The following is a 19,278-nucleotide window of genomic DNA, read 5'->3' as shown; positions in this document are numbered from 1 at the left end:
ATGCTGTAGAGCTTCGGGCTGGGACAAAGTCACACCGGAGTCCCACTCTTGAACCATTATTGGGCCTCCTGTATTTCAGTTTCTTGAAATCCCGCCTAACAAGGTTAGCTTGTGGCCCCGGACGTACTCTCAGGGTCCAGCTGCAGCTGCAGAGATCTCCACATCGACCTGGCCGGTTTCGTGTGTTCCGGAATTTCTGCTCGTGTATTTCCGTATGTCTGTTTTGCACAAAACGCCACTGTAACTTTTAGGAAGCCATGGCCATAAGCACATTTGTCATCTCATCCAGTGTCCGTGCGACGCGTCCCGTAGCGGGCGGGATGGGACCTGCTCGTCTCCCAATAAATAGATCAAGATCTGCATGCCGTATCAGCAAGAAAAGCGTTCTGCATCCAGATTCGAGCGTTACTGAAAGTTTTAACGGTGGAATATTCTTCTGCCCTAACATTTAACATTTTGAATACTCTAACGACGCCACCACACGATGGACGACCCTCACATTAGCAAGCCTTTCAGGTTTCCCAATGGTGCTACCATCCGTAATCGCCTCGTCAAATCGGCCATGGCTGAGGGTTACATGATACCTGACCTCCTGCCCAACGACTCGTACATTAGGAATTACTCGCGGTGGGCGTAGGGTGGCTGGGGCATGCTCATCACAGGTCGGGCACAATCCAAGCCTTAAGGCAGTGCGCTTTATACAGGCCACGCACTAACACGTTGATGCATTTTAAACTGCACAGGTAACTACATGGTCGACCCGAACGGCCTCAGCCGCCCCGGCGTCTTCCTCGTTAACAACCCAGCTGTTTCGTACGAAGCCCAGCTCGAACGCCTCCGATCCTTTACGACCGCCAACGGCAGCAAAATCATCGGCCAGCTCTGCCACCTAGGCCGCGTAGTATTGATCTTGCCCGGCCCCGGCTGGTGTAGTAAGAAGAACATAGCCCCAAGCCCGCTCCGCATGCCCATTGGCGAGGGCTTGCCCAACAGGGGCCTGGCGGCGCTGCTCTTCGGTACGCCGCGCGAGATGACGCGCGCCGATATCGAAGACGTCGTGGACAAGTTTGCTCGCGCAGCTAAGACCATGGCCGATGCCGGATTCGATGGCGTCGAGCTGTACGGCGCACACGGGTTCCTGCTCTCACAGTTCCTGTCGGTCGAATCGAACTAGCGGACCGACGATTACGGCGGGTCCGCGATTAACCGGACTAGGTTCGTTACGCAGGTTATTAAGGCGGTGAAAACGGTTGTCCCGCCGGGCTTTATTGTCGGGGATTAAGCTCAACTCTACCGATTACCAGACTGATCAGAGTGCCCCGGCGGTGAAGGCGGGATATGCGATGGATGCTGAGAAGCAGCTGCAGGAGGTAAACCAGCAGTTTGCCGCGATTGCGGTAGTGGGGGTCGACTTTTTGGAAGTTAGCGGCGGGACATATGCTGACCCCCGGATGGTATGTGCATACAAGTTGTTTCTCGTTGCTGCTATCTCTGACCACTTTTGGCCTATTGTTTTACACACATGGTTCTACTGGAATGACGGACTGACACGACACCATCCCTACAGGCCCGTGGTCCACCGAAGGCAACCCGCACCCAGGCCCGCGAGGCCTTCTTCCTGAATTTCGCCAAGACCCTGCGCGCCTCGTTCCCCGACGTCCCGCTCATGGCGACGGGCGGCCTGTGTAGCCGCGGTGGCATGGAGGAAGTCGTGGCTGGCGGTGGTGCCGATCTCGTAGGTATTGGCCGCGCCTCGATCCTAAGCCCCTTACTGCCCGTTGACGTCGTGCTCAACCGGGACGTCAAGGACACCGACGCACGTGTGGCGATTCTCAAGTCGAAGGTGCCGTGGTATTTGAACTTTGGGCCTGCTATGGTTAGTGCGGGATACGAAAATGTGAGTGTTCCAAATTATGTCCGTTTGCTCTGTGAATCAATATTATCGCTAATGATTGCTGTTACCCATGGATAGTCCATGTATGGTGGACTTCTGCAGGCTCTAGGCACGGAGTAGGAGGGCAAGATGGTTTGAAACGAAGATATGTTCCGCTCGCCTGTGAAGATATGGCCGGCTCGTGCTTATCCCAGTCTCCTTTGTCTGATTTCTAGAATTTACTTGTATTGCCACCTTTGCTCTATGTTCCAATCCATGCTATGCTTAACTTCAATACAAGTATGAGATGAAACGTGTAGTAGTGTATGTATAGCACGCCGACCCCGGGATTTTGAGGTAATGTCGCGCTAACAGCGGGCCCGAGAACAGCCGGATCAAAGACTGGTGATGCATCTGTAACGACCCAAGCCAACAGGTCGATTGTTTAGGCTGCAGGCAGACAAGCAAGGTCGCAGGATCGGGCCAGGGACAAGGGCAGATCATATAGAAGGCCAGATGCAGGATTAGGTAAAGGACCCGATAACTCAGCAACCGTGGAGCGGTGCTAAGACTTAGAGAGCGGCACCGCACCACAAGAGCACGGAGCCGCACCACTATGGAGCGGCACCGCACACAGCTCAACAAGGCATCACGCGGATGCTCAGGAGCTAAAGGACGAAGGATATATAGGTGGAGGATTCCCATAGTCACAGTCATTACCTTCGTACTTCAGCGATCAATCTAAGTATCATTCTCACACATCACTTAAACCAGTCACTCAATTAACGAGAGTAGTATCTCTTCCAAGAGATACGGCAACCCCAGAGAGAGAACGACATTCGACAGGAAGTAATATTGCAACGGCTCTACCTACCCGCAGGACAGCAACCGCCGAAGCCCGACCAGACGGTTAACCCCGGAGGTCGGATCGTGACATATATCTACTAGGTACCTAGGTATATATTCTTTAAGTACCTAGGTAGGCAGCTTTACTATCTAACACCGGGATGCAGTCACGCCAACATAGCACCCCAGAACCTCCTAATGTTTGCCAAGTTCTCGCATTTCCCGGCAGAGGTCAGGTGTATGATTTGGTAAGAAGCTAGTCTTACTAAAGCCTAACCCGGAGTCTGTGTTTTCAAACAAAGCAAGTCGACCGACAATGGTTCGTATTCCGAGCGGCCGTTACTAGAAGTTAGCATAACTAGACTACCAGCCATACTCTCAGTATCCACCGAATCTAGAGTAATCGCCATACGAGTCCTTAGACTTCAGTACACTAGCGCCAGCAATCACATCAGAAGCATAGAGAAGTAAGCTTATAGCCCCTAGAAGCGCCTCTATAACCCCGAGAGGGCAGGAAAGGGTCGTATTATTGCAAGACTAATTCTTGAAGAACGAACGACTCTCTCGTTCGGCTTCACGCGATCTGGTGCCTAAATGGCACCGTATCGATAACGCAACAGTGCAGGCCCCAGTGGCTGCACTGGCGCAGCACCGTGGCGTTGCACGGCCTGGCAGGTTTGTCGAGACGGTGCCGAACTGGTACCGCACCGTCCTTCCGGCACGGCCTTACAGTAGGCTATCGTTTTATATTGATATCCGAGTATTAGTAAGAGATAACAGGCTACGGCAGGTACTCCTAGGCCCTGTTAGCGTAGTTCCTTCTATGCCAGCTTCTAGTAGCAAGGCGCACGAAGCGGTAAAGTCGCGTAATAGTAAATATTAGTATTCTAGCGGAGGGTTACCGCTGTGACGACCTGAGCCAACAGGGGATTGTTTGGGCTGCAGGAGCAAGACAAACAAGGCCGCATAATCGGGCCATGGACAAGGGCAGACATGCGAGGGGCTCGGCTCCCAATAGGCGCACGGGTACCCGTGCGTATAATATTACACGGGTACCCGTGCAGATTCTGCTTACAGCTTAGCGTGTCTTAATTTCCGCCGACATCGCAATCCTGGATCCATATCCGGGGTGCACCCATATCAGCAGAAAAGGTCTGTCTTGACCTTCGCTAGTGACCTCAGGTGCTGTTTGACCTCCGATCACAGTATGTGCGTTGCCTTACACGTATAACGTATTTGACTTAACCTTTAACTATAATACACTCATCATCATCCCGGTGAAGAACTTGCTGCTCCTCACAGTCCTGTGCCGCCCTCCTCCACACATCACCCATACCTCTTCGATTAGCTAGACCGCTTGTCGACTCCTGGGCAACCTGAGCATCGATTCGCTCCGTCTCAGACCGATCCCAGTCCAAATATGCCATCATTTCTTCCCTTGTCCAGGCCCGTTCACCCTCTCGCGTTAAGCAACGCCTCGTCATTTGCTTATGGTCTAAGCACCAATCGTACTGCGCTTTACTATACCGTAATGGTAAACCCATTGCCTGCCGGTACATCTGGTTGCTCGCATAGGTACCCGGGAGTAGGGACTTCTTCCAGATCTCTCGCGTAGCGACGTATCTTTGGTAAATCGCTTTTGGGTCACTGTATTTTAAAGGCTGCTCCGGAGCTTGCTGGTGTTCTTCGGCGTACTCTGAGACGGGTTCTTTAGCTCGTCGTAAGGGCTGGTCGTTTTCTGAGAGCCGAGCTTCGATCTCTTCTAAGATCTGTTCCGTAATCCCTTCTTGGGCCGACGAGTTATTAAGAAGTTCGGGAATTGGCGACTCATGTTGAGGTCTGCACGTCGATAATTCAATCGTAGCTTCAGGTATCGACGTGTCGGCCGGCGGCTCTGGTGTTATTCGTAGCTGTTGCGATGCCGCCTCTACTCGAAGTTGTAGCTCTGCGTACTTTAGGGGGCATAATCGAGACGTCCTTGAATGACCTAGACGGTGACATCTAGTACAGGTTGAAGGTCCCTTTCGCTTAGCCGCGACTTCAACAGCTTCAAAGCCGCTAGGCTCCCTTCGGTTACTTGATCGCGGTAAAGAAGTGTTGGTACTAGTCATATCAATACGTTGGCGAGGCTCTTGGAGAAAAGGTTTCGCGCCGCTCCGGATTAGGTGCCAATGCGAATGGAAGTCTCCTAGGTAAAGGGCTTTTCCTTCGGACAACAAAGCCTCAAGTTTGTGAACGCATGGTAGGCCTTGCGACCGAGAGAATATGCCTGTACAGCGTTGTAGCGGACTGCTCGTCTGGAGAAGCTTCCGCTGCTCTTCAACCTTTCGAAGAGCCTCGTGTGATACCCAACCCCGTACTACACCATAAAGTGGACCGGAAAGTTCGATCGGAGACCGAATCTGCTGTTTTGCCTGGTTGGACCTCAGCTCCCCAAGTTGGTTTATTAGCGCATGCTTAATAGCCCTCCAGGCCTCAAACAAATCGAGTGTCGACGTTTTCAGATGACTTTTAAGAAGCGCATGGACACCTTCGACGCGCGAAGTAACAACATTACCGAAATGAGGGTAGCTGTCAACCCAGGCCTTTACAAGCTTTTCCTTATACAGGTCAAGCCATGTTTCTTTAATGTAGGCCACGTCCCGTACATGCGTTGTAATATAGCGTTGTTCAAATGTCGACATACGGATGTCGAATATTGCCTCGGTGGGAGAACGAATAATTTGGTGCCAGTGCTGGTAAAAGTCATGCCACTCTTTCAGTCTCGCAGATTTGTCGGCTTCGGAGTCCTGGAGTTGTAGCTGGATAGCGAATGAAGGCTGACAGTATCGAAGGACGGCTTTGTTCGCATGCCAAAGGCATAGCAATGAAGCAGCAGAAGGAAAGCATACTGCGATTGCGTTGATACAAGCAAGACATCGATCGGTAAGAATAACTGAAGGTAGGCGGGATTTGCTAATTTCGTAGAGTGACCGGAGGCGCTCTAGAGCCCAAACGAAATCTTCCTCGCTTTCTCCACTAAGAAATGCGAATGCGATACAGAAGGATCGTTGAGAAGCGTCTACTCCGATTATATCTAGGAGCGGCATTCCGTATTTGTTCGTTTTGTAGGTACAGTCGAGGATTAAAACATCCGGATAAGCTTGAAGATAGCTTAGCGACTCTGGATGGGCGAAAAGCACAGCCTTTACGCGGTTCTCCGAATCAAGTTGTAAACGGCTCCAGAAACCTTCATGGTCAAGCCGGTTAGCTAGGGCATTGATCGTGCTCTGCCCTTCGTACATCTCGCGCCTACTGTCCGCGATTCGGTTGTAGATATCTTGCTGCGTTGCAATCGAACTCGTGTTTTGGTGTATGTACGTTCGAATCTCCTTAGGTGCGACGCCAGCATTTGCGAGGCTAGATAGACGAGTGATCGTTTCCGTATCGAGTGCGCGATGCTTAGGATGGGCGGATGGGTGTAAACTTGGCTCGTGGTTGTGTTGGGCAAACTGCGGGTCGGGTCGGTGTCGTATTGTCCATGTGCCGCTGTCTCGTGACTCTTTTGCTAGTACAGAGAACGGACAGTTGGTACTTCGCGTAGATGTTTTTCGCTGGCGCGGTCTTCCAGAGGCGTAGTCGCGACATGATCGATCACATGCATATACGACTGAGAGCCTGCCTGTCTTTTCCTTTGTTGACCTTTTCGTAACAAAGGCGTAGCCTCTTGTGTACGCCCACTCGTTGATAGCTTTAAATAAGGTATCTCGGGACTCGTAGGTGCCTTCCGGAGGGAGACTGTCATCGGGAAATGAATGGTGGGTACTACTAGTAAGTGCCATCGGGAGACAAATCTGAGGCTAGTAATGGTAATAAAAGAAATACACGAAAGCACCTCAGCGCGCTTTTTAGCGCGTAAAGTATTGTATGCTGACAGCACCTGAGATCACCAGCGAAGGTCAAGACAGACCTTTTCTGCTGATATGGGTGCACCCCGGATATGGATCCAGGATTGCGATGTCGGCGGAAATTAAGACACGCTAAGCTGTAAGCAGAATCTGCACGGGTACCCGTGTAATATTATACGCACGGGTACCCGTGCGCCTATTGGGAGCCGTGTGATGTAGCAGAATTATGTAAGCACGTGGCAGACAGATAAAGTGGGACATTGGCATCCTCACAGACGAGGGCAAGTCCCGGCCTCGAGTATCTCACAATAGAGCGGCGCAGCTCACTCTAGTACATTTGTAGAAAATTGCACCATCACTGGCGGCTTGGTCAGGGTCATGTGTAGAGCTATGTGGCGTTTTAGCGGATGCTACCACAGACTCCTGGCACAAAGAAGGAATATACAAGAATGCTCGTGGAAGCCGGAAGTCCCTCTTTTCGCCATCTTATTTTCTCCTAATGCGCGGAAAGTACACGGCATTACCTGACTCTCATGTCTTTCGCCAGCTGCAAAGAACAGACCGCCTTTCTGTGGCATCATTAGTTCCTATCTGCCGTGAGGAACTGCCCCGACAAAATGCACTGTTATTAGAGTGTAGAGTCCCGATGATGACTTGATCCCTAAGCTATCGTCAGGCCCCTGCTGGATCACACGCCAATGTAATCAAGGTCTCGAACACGGTGCAAATATGGATTGGCGTGAGAACAGTATCATGGTAACACTATCCTTTGGCCTCAGCTCTATCAGGTGCCTTCACTGACGATTACGCGCAGGCATCTCTATACCCCGTTTGGGATTTTGGAAACGACAGGAGCTTCGCGGCGGAGGAAGGGTTACTGGGACAATAACACACCAGACGACTTCGACTATATGTGTGGCAGTAAAGCCCTTGTGACGGGCAGAAGACACATCAATGCGAGAGTAGACAGACTCAGATCAATAATGACGCAATCTACACCTCATCTCTGCAGTAACATGACATACATTGCAACGATTGACGCAAATGAGCTGACTAACCGTACTCATAACAGGTATGCCGCTCGCAGTAATCTAATGATGTTTGGGCGGGTAAGTCCGCTCCCACGTTCGCCTTGGTACTAATGTCTACACCTTGGATCGCACGATATCAGGAACGTTGTAGTTCTGGTAGGCTTGTGTCTTGAAGGCTGTGATTTGGACTTGAGCACACTTTGTACGTAAGAAATCATTGACGAGAGCTCAGATTGAGAGAACTACCACCAATAATAAACTCCACTATCCGCAGCCGCCGTGCCATAAGTATCAATCAGCTCAATGTACCCATAAAGAATCGCGGGCAGTAACTACGGACACATACTATGCGCGCCTTCCGCCCATCTCAGTATCGGAAGACGCTAGGCGGTGGCCACGCAGACTCGGCTGCTTTGATAGCGCACGCTCGGTCCACCAGACAAGACAGATATTGACGCCTCTGGATCCTGCGCACTAATTTAGTCTTCGTTGTAATAGTTCCTGTCACATCGGATCGTCGTCCTGTTTCATCCTAGTCGTTGTCGGAGTCAGCGGCTGTACTTATTGGAGAGGTCGCTCATATCGTTCCGAGGATAATTCCATGCACATGGTAGGCCAGTGTGAGTGCAGTGCCTTCCCCTCTATCTGAATGCGCGGGGAGAGGTTGGCCCGCGAGCCTCTCTCGTTTTTGTAGAGCCATTCAAAGTAGACATGGGCTGGGAGATGGGTAGAATTGAAGTAGTCTTTCACAAAGTCACGCCAAAGAGTTATCTCGGCGTCCCTCTGCCATACTGATATCGACCTTAGACTGAGCCCGTCCACGCTGGCAAGTGCAGTAATGTGTCCAATAGTGACCCGGCAGCACTAGAGGTCCAGATATTTGATGGTTGAGGCATGGTGCCAGACCATGTCCCGAAGCTCTTCAGGGGTGAAGTCAAACTCCCGCAGTCGCAAATCTCTGAGCCTTGGCGCTTGAATTTGAGACCTGCGGAATTCATTGGCGATGATAGTGCCTAGCTCGTGCCGAGCGCATAGATCTACGAGGGGCAAATGGTACTCGCCCTCCACACCTTCCAGTAACAGTCGCTCAAGGTCAGGGCAAAATGACAGGACTGTACGTAAAATTAGAACGGTGTGGTCTATTGTGGTGAACTGGACCCTCATTTGGACACTTGTGACGTCGCCAAACAAACGACTAGGCACTGCGCCGTGAATGCTGGAGCCCCGGAGTGGAATGCCATCACTATTCACACATCTGAGGTCCGCGAGCTTTCCATGATAAACGTGCCCTGCTTGACTCGTCACAAGGTCGATTGTCGATCTGAGACCGCGGCGCGTAATGTCCAGCTCTTCGTGATATGTGAGATCCCAATGGTTGTTACCAATAACATTATGCTGAAGTTGGTTGTCAAGTATCGGCTTGCCAATTGGTCGCCACTCGTAGGAGGTGTGTATATGGACGCTTTGGAGACACGGTAGATTCTGGACTGCGGCATTCAGTATTAGTTGGAAATACACGAAAGCTGTCTGGAGAGGTGGCTCATCGTTGAAGCCAGCTGTGGGATTCGATCCAGTAGGAGTTCAGCATTTGCCCGGCTAGTGTCTTGATGACCCATCATCCTCGCGGATACGGACGACGTTCGCAGAGTTTGGTAGTCGCCGGCTGTACGTTAGCCACTCCCTTAGCCGCTCCGCCGTGCTTGGATACATGATCCAGTGTAACTCTCGTACGAGCTTGCGGAGAGAGTCATCCGAGGCGAGCGAGAGGAACGTGGATGGATCGTGATCGAGTAGTACGAGTCGCACATGCCGATAGAGTAGCCTGCGTACGGTTTCATCGACGCGGAGGCCACTCTCTCGAGCAGATTTGAGATGCTTCCCACCCAGACATTGCAAGATCAAGTCGAGGATCTCGGGGGAAGCATCTGTAGCGCCGGCATGGCTGGTTCCTCCCACAGAGTTTGGGGCAGCTAGGTCGTCTTCAGTGGTGAGCAACTCAATCCGTTAAAGAGGTGGATGCGCTCGTGGTAAGTGATTGATAATACCATGCGGCATCGAAATGTCTGGTGTCTGGCGGTGTAGGGCTAGGGTGTGGGAGACCGCTGGAGAGTACGGGTGGGTACACCTCAGCAGGTGCCGTGCCTTCGGGTCCATTTCGACAAGGTTTCTTCAAGCCTCGAGTGAGCCATTTCTGGCTTTCATTAAGTACCTCCACCAAGTAGAAGGTCGCTCAATGTACCTCCAAGACCTGGTTGGTGGATCATGGAGCAGAAATCCAGAACCGGATTAGCCACCCCATCTGACCTCATCCGGTACCAACTGGCAGAACGTCATACGCGCCAGAACTTCGGGTTCGTCCACCAAACAGCAGGCAGCGTGCACTTGTGTCAAACATCGGGGGACGTCGCTCCAGGATGTGTAGTCTAAGCCTTCGTCCGGCCCCTAGATCTCGGTGTAGATGGATGCGCGTTATAAAGAAGGAGCTTGGTCCAATTGTGATGCCTGGCCCTGGGCCGTGGGCTATGGAGGATACCTCCTGTGCCACAAGCCAGGGAGGGATAACCGTGAGGCGTCTTCATGGAGGGACCTGTAAGAGTCCCGCTTTTGGTCAAAGGGTCTCTTCGAGATACGAGTGACGTAGAGGCTAGTCAAATTACCTCACCAGCCCTACGCTAAACTGTCACCGGGAATCATCCACCTATGTCGGCCTAGGCTTCCCGGTCGACCAGGGGGCTTTGCAGCCTAGGTTGCGATGTCTCAGACGCATTGTGTTCACAGACAACGGTCCTTGGCCCCAGAGTGGCCTTGGATGGGTATCTGAGGAGGTGGAGCGTCCCTGGACGCAAGCAGTCCTGGGGACTTCGGGACACCTGGGATGTAGGGTCACCCAGGATATCGCGGGTCCCAAGAGACATGTCTCAAGAGCTTTTTCCTAGGGCACAGGTCGACCCCGGACGTATTTTGTCCGCTATGTCGCAAGGCGCAACACTCATCCGAAACCGCTCTCACACGATCATGCGGGAGGTTCACCATAAGGGTGTCGGAGTCGAAGACGACGAGGACGCGAACGGTACCGCTCGGCTACTCATACGCCAGTCCAACGAGAGTCCTCGGAGATTGACAGCTGAGGAGCGCCGCCTGAGCCAGATGATCCTCAGCACACAGATGCGCAGTATGCGCCTCATTGGTAACAGCAACCCGCGGTATCATTGGGACCGCTACTGGAAGACCCAGGAGCAGCTCAAGTCCATGCCAAAACCCGTCCGCCAGTACTATGAGCGGAGCAATGATCTTATTCGCATGTACTTGTACATCGACCAGCTCCTCGAATCCTCCGTTCCCCATGACCTCCTCAACGAATATTGCGAGTCCCTCAACGCCTCCGCCTTTCGCCCCATAGATGTTCCTCACACCATCTCCGAGGGGCCTCCCACTCCCCTGGACGCCTCTCCCAACAGCCCCAGCCAGCTCGCCAGCCTGGCGGCGCCAGAGAGTGAGCTGAACAGCACCAGCGCTGTCAGTTTTGCCAATGATACCTCCAAAAAGAAGCTGCCGAAGCGCAATCCCAGGGAAATCTTTCGGTCCACGGAGACGACTCCTCTTCTTTCTGCCGTGAATCGGGACCAGGTCATCCATGACGAAGAAGACAGCCTCTTAGACGGAGATTACCCCAAGCCTGAGATCCCTTGGCTTCAGGACTCTGACCTGGACAGCGACGACCACGTCGTGACGCTCGCCATTTGGGTCAACTTCATCACAAACGCTGTTCTCCTTCTTAGCAAGATCGTCGTCGTTCTTTCCGTCCCCTCCATCTCCGTTCTCGCCAGCGTTGTCGATGCTGCTCTCGACTTTCTCAGCACAGCGATTGTCTGGACAACCACGCGCTTGATCGCCGCGAGCCAGAATGACCGGCATCGCTATCCAGTCGGCCGGCGCTGTCTTGAGCCCGTTGGTGTGCTCGTGTTCTCTATTGTCATGGTCACATCTTTTTGCCAGGTCTTCCTCGAGGCGATTCAAAGGCTCGCCTCCCCAGACCACTTCATTGTCGAGCTGTAAGTCTTTCCATTCGCGCCACTTCATGGATGCTATTATGGTGTGGAGTCGCTCACACACCCTTGAACTGCAGTGGAATTCCCGCCCTCACCATCATGATCGGCACGGTTGTCATCAAGGGGGCCTGTTGGCTCTGGTGCCGCATCATTAAGAACTCCTCCGTCCGCGCTCTCGCCGACGACGCCGTGACCGACGTCATCTTCAACGCCGGCTCCATCTTCTTTCCAATCGTCGGCTTCTACGCTAAGATATGGTGGATGGACGCCCTAGGCGGCCTCCTTCTGTCTCTCATTGTCATGGCCAACTGGAGCCAGACCTCGATGCACTATGTCCGGACCTGACCGGCTTCTCAGCCACGTCTGACGAACGCAACCTCCGTGAGTTCAAACGATTTCTGAAGCACTAGTTTGACGTTTTGCCGCTCAAATCATGGCTTTTTTGCTCTTCCCTCATATGATGGCGCCGGAAGCTAACGCCTTTGCCTCCTCTGTCCACAGTCCTGTACCTCACCAGGCGCTTCTCAACCGCCATCAAGCAAATTCAAAACCTGCGCGCCTACCACGTAGGCGACAAACTCTTCGTCGAGCTCGACATTGTCCTCTCGGCCAACATGCCTCTCAAAGACAGCCACGACCTCGGCGAGGTCATCACGTACTTCCTCGAGGCCGTCCCGGTCGTCGACCGGGCGTTCGTCCACGTCGACTACGCCACCTACAATCTACAGACACATATCAACACCTAAAAGGCTGCTTTTCAAATCTGAGCGTTGTGAGACAGCGGTATGTATCACCATCATCTCCGAGCATCTTTGGATCATGCAAACTCATCTCTGACGTCGTCGCTGGTTCAGATTGACGTCGCAAGTCGCGATTTGGCAGGAGTTAGAAAGGATAGGCGTATGAGCTTCTTTACCTGTTAAATTTATGATCTACATGACAGCAAGCGACAATTTGGGTACGGCGTATCTATGTGGACATTTGGTCAAAGAGGGTATTATTAGTAGGCAAGCAACAAGCATAAGGCGAAGAAATGAAAGAAAGCTGGCCCGAACTGGCCTCTTCCAGGGGCGACTCGGTCAAGAATCGTCCCGCTGCAAACCAGACCATTCTATCCAAGCCTCCCTCCCCGTCCGCGATCACTCCTCTACTGACAGTCTTTCTAGCTGTTCTGTGTCTATGTACTAGTCAGGCCGCTGCTGGCCCTCCTCTGCTTCTGTCTGCTGATTATCGCTCGTCGACGCTATGTATATGTGAGTACTTTGGACGGGACCGCCCGGAATTGCCCGAGGAGCTCTGTCCTGAGGATCATCTTTGCTGCTCGTACTGCCATGGTCGAACTACAGAGTATGCGTTTGACGTCCACGCATGGTTGCTTGCCTGCCCACATCCGGTATCGTTCGTCTGCCCAGTCTCTGCATTCAAGGAGGATGTGCCGCACCGTTTGCGGTCCGCGGTCGCATTCGCACCGGTCGGTGTCGGTCTTGTTGATGGAATGGAGATAGGCACGTTGTGAATCGACTGAAGGCTCAATCGAATCGGGATCGCGGAAAACCTGATCGAGTTGCGATTGAATCGACTTCTCAATCGCCGATCTCAATCGCCGACTACCTCGACCAGTTGATCTGCGGACCACCCTGGTTGGGCATGCGTGTACAAGAGCACCATGCGGCAAGTTCACGGCAAATACATACAATGCAGAGTTACCATCATAGTCGAGTCTACCGAGATGCCTCGCGGGGTTGACAATTGACAAACAGAGACCCTGAATGCTCCAATCCGCGGCTTATCATGCCAGCTGGTTCTTAGTCTTCGACCAGGTTGATCTTCAAGCCACCCGGCGACTAATTCCCCGCAGCTGGCCAAGACACGGGGCCGCTACGAGGACGATCTCTGGGCTTGCTTCAGACGTAGGTACGTTGCTACGACTGCTACGGTGTGTTGGATGGTGGTGGTTGGTGCTCTGTGATGAGAGATCACCGAATCTGCAGAAACAATTCGTCAACCCACCGTGGTTTGGGTGGTCGAGACTAGCAGAGACTGTTGCATGCATGCAGCCTTTCTTTAGCCGGGACTTGGCGGAGCTGGACTCGACAGCTGCGAATGGGGGCCATTGGGCCTTCGCTGTTGCGATCTTTGTGCTCAGTGGCGACATGTGTTTGCTGGCTTTTGTGACGGGACCATGTAAGTGGTACGGATGTCCACTGGTTGCATTGTGTGTCTGAGACAGATCGCGTGCTGTCGGCAGCCACTGAATGTTGTGTAAGTACCTCCCTAGGTCACTATAGCAGTGGTTCTTCAGCGCATGCGGGCAACTACAGCAGTGGGTCCGATTGCGTCAGCGCTGCAGCTACAGGAGTCTGAGCCTGCATCACGGACGCCATGTCTGCGGGGGGGCCGGCGTGCCACATGCAAATTTGCGGACCCCCCTTGAGCCCAGGGAACCAACCATTCATGGTCTCGCGGGCGCAGATGCATCAAGGTTCGTCCATCTGCGCCCGCTTTTAGAGCTCGACCGAATACCTTCCCCTGCCATTGAGACCCTGATCTGCACATGTTAGTGTTCTGCATATCCCAAGGCCTATGGGCGCCATTCCTGCATTCTCTCTCATCCTCCCTTCCTATATCGCCCCTCCTCTACCGACCGATCGTGCTGGATGCTAATGCTTCAGCAAGCAGGCGCCTTGTAGATTTTATCCCCTTCTTGTAAATACACTTTTTTCCGTCATCTGCCCGTCACGGAACCAAACCGCCGCCGGCGCCGCCGTCGTCCGACCCCCCAGCAGCAGAATATCTCTCCGTCCATCCATCCATTCCGTGTCATGCCGGTAGACTCGAGCTCGACCTGACGTACCCGGCCCATTGGATGTCGCCATGTCCTCTCCGAACTTCGGCTTCTGTCCATGGCGGAGGAGGGCTTCGTCTCTGAACTCCCACCCGTCGTCTCGGACACAAGGCGGCGAGGAAGGCCAGCCTACCCCCATCAACGGCTCGGCTCGTCATTCTCTCCCGGGATTCAGTGATTCTTCCAGGATCTTGTCCTCCTCGACTGGCCAAAGGGAGCCCATCCGGTCCTTCATCCATGGACCCAACAGACACCATCTAGGTACGTAGAAACATGGATGCTGTCACCAATTGCTCTACAAAAGTTTGACCAGACCTCGCAGCTCCCGCTGACAGCGCGGAGTACGCTCGCAGCGTGCGCCAGGACACGGCCGAGCTCGCTTCCTACCTCTTGTCCGACAAGTCGAACCCCAAGAGCCCGGCATTCCTCTCTCGTCACCGGTCACAGCCACCGTTGCCACCGACAAGCGCATTACTTGACGACAACGAGGACGATGATGCCGAGAACGCAGTGCCAGGGTCCGTCACGATACAGGAAGTCTCTGAGCCACCATCTCCCGGCGACGAAGAGGTCGATATGCCGGACGAAGGCCCCTCCATTCTATCCAGCTTGTTGCGCAAGTCTCCACCCCAATCGAGACAAGAGTCGTCGCCGGAGCGTCATGCTTCTCTCGAGCCCAAGAGGTCACGGTCACAGGGACGGGGCAGTGAGGATGAAGACGAGGAGTCGCCAGAAGCTACCGAGAACACCCCTCTTCTCATAACGACGTCCCGTAGCATCCAGCGGACCAACGGCAGAAACTCGATCGGGGGAGATATCGAGGGCCAGAAGCCTCAGCCACGGAAAGACTGGCTGAAAGGAGCAAAGAAACTGGGCTACCAAGTCGAGCATAAGCTAGCCCATGCTGCAAAGGCAGCTACCAGCCCTGATGTCTGGAACAGAAAGAACCTGTGGCGGAATGTGGTTGTGGCTCCCCTGTCTTGTTTGCCTGCGGTCGTCGTGGGTCTGTTACTAAATGTTCTGGATGCCCTGTCATATGGTGAGTGGCCTGGAGAAGCGCCCCCGTGGAATCAAGCAACTGACCCGCTGCGAAGGCATGATCTTGTTCCCCTTGGGAAAGCCCATTTTTGCCGGACTCGGCTCGGCTGGCATCTCTATCTTCTACGTCAGCACCATCATCTCACAGCTCACTTTCTCCTCAGGCAGCAAGTTCAAGGGCGTTGTGGGGTCTGAACTTGTAGGTCTCCTCATGTAAGCCTCTCATATCTCATCCTCTCTAACCCCGGGATCCAGATTGAAGTAGTCCCTTTCTTCCATAGCATGGCCCAGACCATCACCGACGTCGTCGGTGAAGAGCTTCCTGATGCAGTAATCGCAACGACCATAACCTCCTTCGCCCTAAGCTCCATGATGACCGGGCTTGTCTTCTTCCTCATGGGCTACTTCAACTTTGGCTACATGGTTGGCTTCATTCCACGACATATCCTCATCGGATGCATTGGGGGTGTCGGCTGGTTCTTGGTTGCTACTGGCTTCGAAGTCTCAGCTAGAATGAGCGGCAGCCTGGAGTATGACCTGGAGACCCTCAGAAAGCTGTTCCAGTCGGACACCGTCCTGCTCTGGGTCTTCCCTCTGATCTTGGCCATCGTCTTATTTTATGGCCAGTCCAAAGTGGCGTCCAAATATTTCCTATCCATGTACATCATCTGCATCCCCATCTTCTTCTATTTCTTCGTCACTGTCATAGACTCACTTCACGTGGATCCGCTTCGCGAGAAGGGATGGATCTTCGACGGCCCGCCCGCCGATGAGCCTTGGTGGTACTTCTGGACATTGTACAGTAAGTCCACCCTTGTGGGTGAGAATGGAAAGAAGATTACTGACGACCGTGTGCAGAATTTAATCTTGTTCGGTGGGACGCAATCGTGGACACGGTTCCTGCGATGCTGGCCCTCACGTTCTTTGGCATTCTCCATGCGCCCATCAACGTGCCGGCTCTGGCGTTGCAGACCGGCGAGGACCACGCTGATCTAGATCGCGAGTTGAAGCTGCATGGCTACTCCAACTTCCTCTCTGGTCTGGCCGGAAGCATTCAGAATTACCTGGTGTACGCCAACACGGTATTCTTCATGCGGTCTGGCGGAGACAGCAGGCTTGCTGGTGTGATGCTGGCTGCATTGACGTTTTGCGTCATGATGATCGGACCTGTGATCATCGGATACATTCCGGTCATGATGGTCGGGTGCCTCATCTTTGACTTGGGCTTTGAGCTGCTGCTGGAGGCTGTCTGGCTGCCGCGGAAGAAGCTGAAGGTGGCCGAGTACCTTACGGTGAGTTGGTCTGAGCTGTTCCCTGTCGGCGGTTGTTAACATACTTATCTCCAGGTCGTCGCCATTGTGCTCATCATGGGCATCTATGACTTTGTTGTTGGCATTGGCGTTGGAATACTTCTAGCCTTCGTCTCGCTCATCATCCAGACGTCGAGGGTTTCGGCGGTCCGGGCGAGCTACAACGGCGACATCGTAGGGTCTACCGTGCGAAGAAACCCATCACAGCTCAGATACCTGCAACAAGTGCGCAAGCAGATTTACATTGTCAAGCTCAGCGGATTTCTCTTCTTCGGCACCATCGTCAGCGTTGAAGAGAAAATTCGGGCACTGATCGACGATGTGGCATTCTCAGAAAAGCCAATCAAGTTCTTGATCCTGGATCTGTATCATGTCAGCGGTCTGGACTATTCTGCGGGTGAAGCCTTCAACACCATCAGTCGACTGTTGAGCAACAAGGAGGTTGTGCTAGTCATCAGCGGCGTTGATTCCGAGAGCGCACTCAGCCGCACTCTACGCGCGGTGGGGTTGGGCAATGAGAGTATTGATGTGGCACTGTTGCCAGATCTCAACTCGGCGCTGGAGAGCTGCGAGAACGAGTTGCTCAAGACGCTTTATGCGAGCGAGGAGGAGTTTCACGGCCAAACACGGACTGCACCGACGGCCAACTTGGATATCCCAGGAAAACCTGCATTGGGATCCTCTATGGACAACGTGTTTAACTCGCCTCGCCGTCACCATCTGCACCAGGCGGCGCATGACGCTCTCACCAACACCGAGTCGGAACGTACGAGCCGCTGGCGCAGTTTCAAAGAGCCACTGCGCCTGATCCTGCAGATCTTCCAGAGCGTAAGCTCCAATAACGAGGACTTCTGGTTCAGGGCTGTGGGATATTTCAGACGACGCGAGTACGCTGCAGGGTCGAAACTGTACAAGCGCGGGGAGCCGGCGGACGGGTTCTACCTGGTTGAGAAGGGCATCTTGCGCGCCGAGTACGATCTGCCACAGGGCTGGCGGGCGGAGAGCATCGTGGCGGGAACGACGTGCGGTGAGCTACCGTTCTTCTCCGAGACGGACCGGACAGCGAACGTGCTGGTGGAGCAGGACTGCGTTGTGTGGTTGATGGACAAGGAGGGGTGGGAGAAGATGCAACGTGAGGAGCCGGACGTGGCCCAGGAGTTGTTGAGGATCTCGCTCAAGCTGACGAGCGAAAGACTAAGCTCGATTACTTCATATGTACTGACCATGGCGGGGTAAGGGGCTCAAAAGGAGTTGCGTGTACTTTTAGGCCGGGGCTAGGAATTTGTCAATAACGTCCCACACCTCTCTTTGGGCCACCCCCCTCTTTGAGCCACCCCAAAAAACCATCACCAGAAATCCGCCTCTATCTTCAACCCTACTTTTCAACCCTTCGTGCTGTAACTATAATACAGTCTTCTGCTTCACTAGGTAAATCAGAGGTACTGGATCCATCTGTACTATCGTCTTTATCGCCAGCTTCAATCTGGGCCCTGTAGATTGCTTCAATATGTAACGGGCTGGGCCCGATAAGGCCTGGGCAAGGCACTCGGCCAACTGTTGCTCAGCCAACTATCGCGACCATCGCGAAGACCACAGAACGGCCCAAGCGGGAAGACTTCTTTCATGAGGCTGGAACTCATCCAGCCTCCATTCTTGTCCGTTTTCTCTTTAGGATTAGTTTACTCGTAGTAGTCGCCATAGCCTGTTGTAATACACACGGATGGACGGTTACAAATATCGGCAAACTTGGAATTGGGGCTGATCTGCACCCTCTTCTTTTTCCTGGGCCTTACTGCTTCTAACTGTGCTTGCGGCGGTCCGGCTCACCATGAAGATGGCAGCGGCTCGCTTAAGCAAAGCATAGTCATATTGAAGTTGTCTCTAGCCCCACGATGCTCGGAGGACGACTAGTAGTTTACTGAAGACCTCCTTGACGAGGCTCGGAACTATGAGTAGCGCCGGCCTGGAATTGGGTCTATTCTGAAAGCTTAAACATGATACAATATACGGCCACGCAAAAGGCGTGAAAACATCGGTCTAGTTCCTAAGCTCACTTGTAGGTGTCCTGATCATCCTCCACAGGCGAGCCTGGAGATCCAGCTTGGCGAGGGGACGGCGGCTCTGTGGAGGGGACCGAACCACGTGACGAAAGCTGTTGCACAGGATCGATCACGGTCCTATGGGGCAGCTGCTGTGCCGCGGGCCGCTTCCTCGAGTTGAGCTGAATGTTGTTGGGCCCGGCTTTCGCTCACGTCTGCATCTCTTTGAGTTGAGTAGCTCCTCGGCGCTTGTAGTAGCTGCAGCGGCCGCCTTCTGTAAGTAATCATTTTCGTAGCCCTAGTATTCCTCGTCTTTGATGCCAGCCCGCACCTCGGACGGGTTGCCACCTAAGGCCGCGT

General features: G+C 53.4%; 3 protein-coding genes across 3 annotated transcripts; all 3 read left to right on the top strand.

The window, feature by feature from the left end:
* Positions 1–484: 484 nt before the first annotated feature.
* Positions 485–2,401, top strand: B0I36DRAFT_378557 (uncharacterized protein; the record flags this gene model as incomplete). The annotated part of the gene is given in 7 exon segments (XM_046160699.1): positions 485–633; positions 775–1,159; positions 1,175–1,240; positions 1,284–1,325; positions 1,362–1,454; positions 1,568–1,876; positions 2,330–2,401. 7 exon segments carry the CDS (start codon positions 485–487, stop codon positions 2,399–2,401), a joined length of 1,116 nt encoding a protein of 371 aa, XP_046004206.1.
* An 8,206-nt stretch (positions 2,402–10,607) lies between these two features.
* On the top strand, positions 10,608–12,432 carry B0I36DRAFT_378562 (cation efflux family protein; the record flags this gene model as incomplete). The annotated part of the gene is made up of 3 exons (XM_046160701.1): positions 10,608–11,689; positions 11,764–12,019; positions 12,226–12,432. The coding sequence occupies 3 exons, from the start codon at positions 10,608–10,610 to the stop codon at positions 12,430–12,432; spliced, it is 1,545 nt and encodes a 514-aa protein (XP_046004205.1).
* A 1,998-nt stretch (positions 12,433–14,430) lies between these two features.
* Positions 14,431–18,193, top strand: B0I36DRAFT_300370 (sulfate transporter family protein). The gene is made up of 6 exons (XM_046152020.1): positions 14,431–14,792; positions 14,854–15,570; positions 15,626–15,768; positions 15,825–16,371; positions 16,428–16,861; positions 16,916–18,193. Exons 1-6 carry the CDS (start codon positions 14,561–14,563, stop codon positions 18,113–18,115), a joined length of 3,273 nt encoding a protein of 1,090 aa, XP_046004204.1. The 5' UTR covers positions 14,431–14,560; the 3' UTR covers positions 18,116–18,193.
* Positions 18,194–19,278: the final 1,085 nt, after the last annotated feature.

Source organism: Microdochium trichocladiopsis, assembly GCF_020744255.1.
Source record: "Microdochium trichocladiopsis strain MPI-CAGE-CH-0230 chromosome Unknown B0I36scaffold_17, whole genome shotgun sequence".
Classification (NCBI taxonomy): Eukaryota; Fungi; Ascomycota; class Sordariomycetes; order Xylariales; family Microdochiaceae; genus Microdochium; species Microdochium trichocladiopsis.
Note: the sequence above shows the minus strand (reverse complement) of the source record. Positions and strands in the feature narration are given on the sequence as shown.

Bases quoted from the DNA above. Each gene is read 5' to 3' on its own strand.
- B0I36DRAFT_300370 (XM_046152020.1), top strand. From the start codon at position 14,561: ATGTCCTCTCCGAACTTCGGCTTCTGTCCATGGCGGAGGAGGGCTTCG. The intron at 14,793-14,853 runs GTACGTAGAAAC...CAGACCTCGCAG, and splicing joins ACCCAACAGACACCATCTAG to CTCCCGCTGACAGCGCGGAG. The intron at 15,769-15,824 runs GTAGGTCTCCTC...CCCGGGATCCAG, and splicing joins GCGTTGTGGGGTCTGAACTT to ATTGAAGTAGTCCCTTTCTT.